The sequence below is a fragment of the Eriocheir sinensis genome, unplaced genomic scaffold (genome assembly GCF_024679095.1).
Source record: "Eriocheir sinensis breed Jianghai 21 unplaced genomic scaffold, ASM2467909v1 Scaffold12, whole genome shotgun sequence".
In the NCBI taxonomy this organism is placed as follows: domain Eukaryota; kingdom Metazoa; phylum Arthropoda; class Malacostraca; order Decapoda; family Varunidae; genus Eriocheir; species Eriocheir sinensis.
The window spans coordinates 711,781-714,689 of NW_026110518.1; the positions used below are offsets into that span (position 1 = coordinate 711,781).

The 2,909-nt window shown below is 45.4% G+C and overlaps 1 protein-coding gene across 1 annotated transcript; it reads right to left on the reverse strand.

The window, feature by feature from the left end:
* Positions 1 to 1,722: 1,722 nt before the first annotated feature.
* On the reverse strand, positions 1,723 to 2,685 carry LOC126989505 (omega-amidase NIT2-like). The gene is made up of 2 exons (XM_050848082.1): positions 2,545 to 2,685; positions 1,723 to 2,025 (listed from the first exon to the last, which is right to left on the reverse strand). The coding sequence occupies exons 1-2, from the start codon at positions 2,666 to 2,668 to the stop codon at positions 1,766 to 1,768; spliced, it is 384 nt and encodes a 127-aa protein (XP_050704039.1). The 5' UTR covers positions 2,669 to 2,685; the 3' UTR covers positions 1,723 to 1,765.
* Positions 2,686 to 2,909: the final 224 nt, after the last annotated feature.

Below are 2,909 nucleotides of genomic sequence, written 5' to 3' on the forward strand. Positions count from 1 at the left end.
CCCACTCGAGCACTTCATTCATACGTGGGTCGTCAAAGAACGAGCGAGTTTTGCCTCCGGGGGCACGGCAAATCCTTACGTTCGCTCCTGGCAGTTTAATGAAGAGACGATGTCTCCGTAGAGCTTATTTTCTCTTTTTCTTCTTTTTCCCAACACGTCCTCTGCGTGTATCGAAACACACGAGAAATTAATCAAGACCAGAAGAGGGTATTCGCGGGCTGCCTGGGATTGAACCGGCGACCAGCGTGACGGGAGAGCCACTCCTTACCGAGTCGGCCAAAGAGGTACCCCACTGGCTAAGTGGGTTATGGGAGGCTTGTTCATCAGGCATAGTCGCCGCACTACACGACTTTCCCCTCTATGTAGATTAATTTCTGTGTGTTGAGACCTTAAATAGTGACCACTGTCGGTTCACTATACCACAACGTCCCCGTAGAGACATACCTCCAACTCTCCCACTTTCTATTACCCTCGGAGAGCATGGGCCATCCTCCCTGTTACCCCTTCGGGGAAACTCAACAGAATCGCAGGATAGGATCCCACCGCTGCCACCAGTTTAATGAAGAGACAGTGTCCCCGTAGAGCTTATTTTCTCTTTTTCTTCTATTTCCCAACACGTCTTTTGCGTGTATCGAAACACACGATAAATTATATCAAGACCAAAAGAGGGTATTCGCCGGCTGCCTGGGATTGAACCGCGACCAGCGTGACGGGAGAAACTCCTTACCGAGTCGGCCAAAGAGATACCCCACTGGCTAAGTGGGTTATGGAAAACTTGTTCATCAGGCATAGTCGTTGGGATGGCATGTTCCTCCCTTCTCCTTTGTTGTTTACTTGCAACAATACACTATCAATCAATATAATGGCCACATGGATCTCAGTGTTATGGTATATTTAAAATTATATTTTTAGGAAGATATATTCGTATATTAACAATGAATTAGTTTACGTTTATAATAATAATACCTCTATGTAACTTGTAGTTGCCAGATAGCAGGTGACTGAGTTGCCTAGGATAGGAATGGAAGATCAGCTTGTTGAATATATTAATAGTAACGACACCGTTATGTATGTCAAAAGAGATGTTGAGAAACGGTGACAAATCAAAATAACAGGAGTCTACCCAGTTACGACTGTCAATGTAGCCTATTTATATAATTTTTTATGTGAATATTTATCCCTCTCCTTATACAATATCTTATTAATTCTCCTCTATTTTAGGTCTAATTTGATGATGTTTAGAAGATATTGATGTTGGAAAACCTTTTTTTATCAATGAAAAAATGTATTTAACACAAAAATATGCATTAAAACACAAAAAATAACATTTTAGTTGGACAGCGCGGGACCCAATCGGCTTTACTTGGATTACTCATCGGCAAAGAATCCAGCAAGCTGCCATGCCTTCTCTATACTCGAGACGGCAATGACCAGCTGCGGCAGCAGCAGCTGCTTGGTTCAGAGCAGACACCTTGACGACTTAAGTGTATGTGTCCTTCACTCCAGGTGTGAACAGAAAGAGGCATGCGCATCCATCGAGGAAGTGCGTGTTGCATGCGTAGAGACATAGGCAGATGCACGGCAACCAGGCGCAAGGCGCACAGGTCTTAAGGGACACTTGTGGAGATAGACAGACACTAAGACTTGCAACAGAAGCTTCGATCCAAAATTAAATGACAGACTGACAAGCATGAGGTCGGGGTGTGAGGCAGAGGAGGAGTGTGTGTGGCAGGTCAGTGTAAGGAACATGAGACAATTGTGGTGATCAGCGGACATCTCGGATTGCGACGGAAGCTTTGATCATTGTCTCCATTGCTTCCAAAATTACATGAACAAAACTTACCTTTCTGTACTTTGCTAACATGTTGCCCTGTGGCCCCCAGACTGTGCAGGTGTTGTAGATCTTGTCTCCCTCCCTCTCCCGCACCGAGCCGCCCACCACAAACACGCCAAACTTCTTCGCCGCGTCACCGAGGGGGGCGGTGCTCTCGCCGGGGACGGGCTCCACGTAATTAGTATTCGCACCTGTGGAGACGATGCTGTTGAACTGTTACAAAAAACAAACAGTATTGTAAATATATATAATATGTTTAATAAAATGATTTCTCTCTATACATGGGGAGGCGGTGGCCAGGTGGTCACCGTGCAGGTGTGGTGAGCCCGTGGACCAAGGTTTGAGTCCCACCGAAACACGCTGATTTTTCAAGCCAGAGTGTCTGAAGGTTACCCACATGCTGCCCAGATCTTCAATCAACCATAACGTCAGCGGCATCGTTCAAGTGCTGCGCGGGGGGGTAGCATGGGCCAGGCAAAGAGTCATATATCGCGGCAGCCACTATAAACAGAATTCGCCTGCTAATGAACTGGGGCATTCCAAGAGGGCCATCAAGATAGCCTACCAGCGCAAGAGGCAGCACCAAAAAAAAAAAAAATAATAATAATAATAATAATAATAATAATAATAATAATATTAATAAATAAAATAAATAAATATATAAATAAAATAAAAAATCACTTCATACTCATGTAAGCAAAGCTCCTTACTGAGGCTGCAGGGTCCGTTGAAGCACTCCGGCAACACCACCAGCTGGGCATCGTTGCCGGCAGCCTCCTCGACGAGCTGCACGGCCCGCTCCACGTTCTTGGTCTTCTCCTCGGCCACAGCCATTTGGACCAGAGCAATGCGTAAGGCTGTCAAAGAGGAAGTAGAACCATTTAGCTGTCAAGAAGGATATAGTACCATCTAGTTGTCAAGGAGGATGCACTACCATTTAGCTGTCAAGGAGGATGTAGTGCCATCTAGCTGCCAAGGAGGATGTACTACCATTTACTGTCAAGGAGGATGAAGTACCGTTTAGCTGTCAAGAAGGATACAGTACCATCTAGCTGTCAAGGAGGATGTACTACCA

What these genes read in the sequence shown, in the direction of transcription:
- LOC126989505 (XM_050848082.1), bottom strand. Translation starts at nt 2,668, where the DNA reads ATGGCTGTGGCCGAGGAGAAGACCAAGAACGTGGAGCGGGCCGTGCAG. An exon ending in CAACGGACCCTGCAGCCTCA is followed by an intron (nt 2,026 to 2,544) that starts GTAAGGAGCTTT and finishes TCGTCTCCACAG; the next exon opens with GTGCGAATACTAATTACGTG.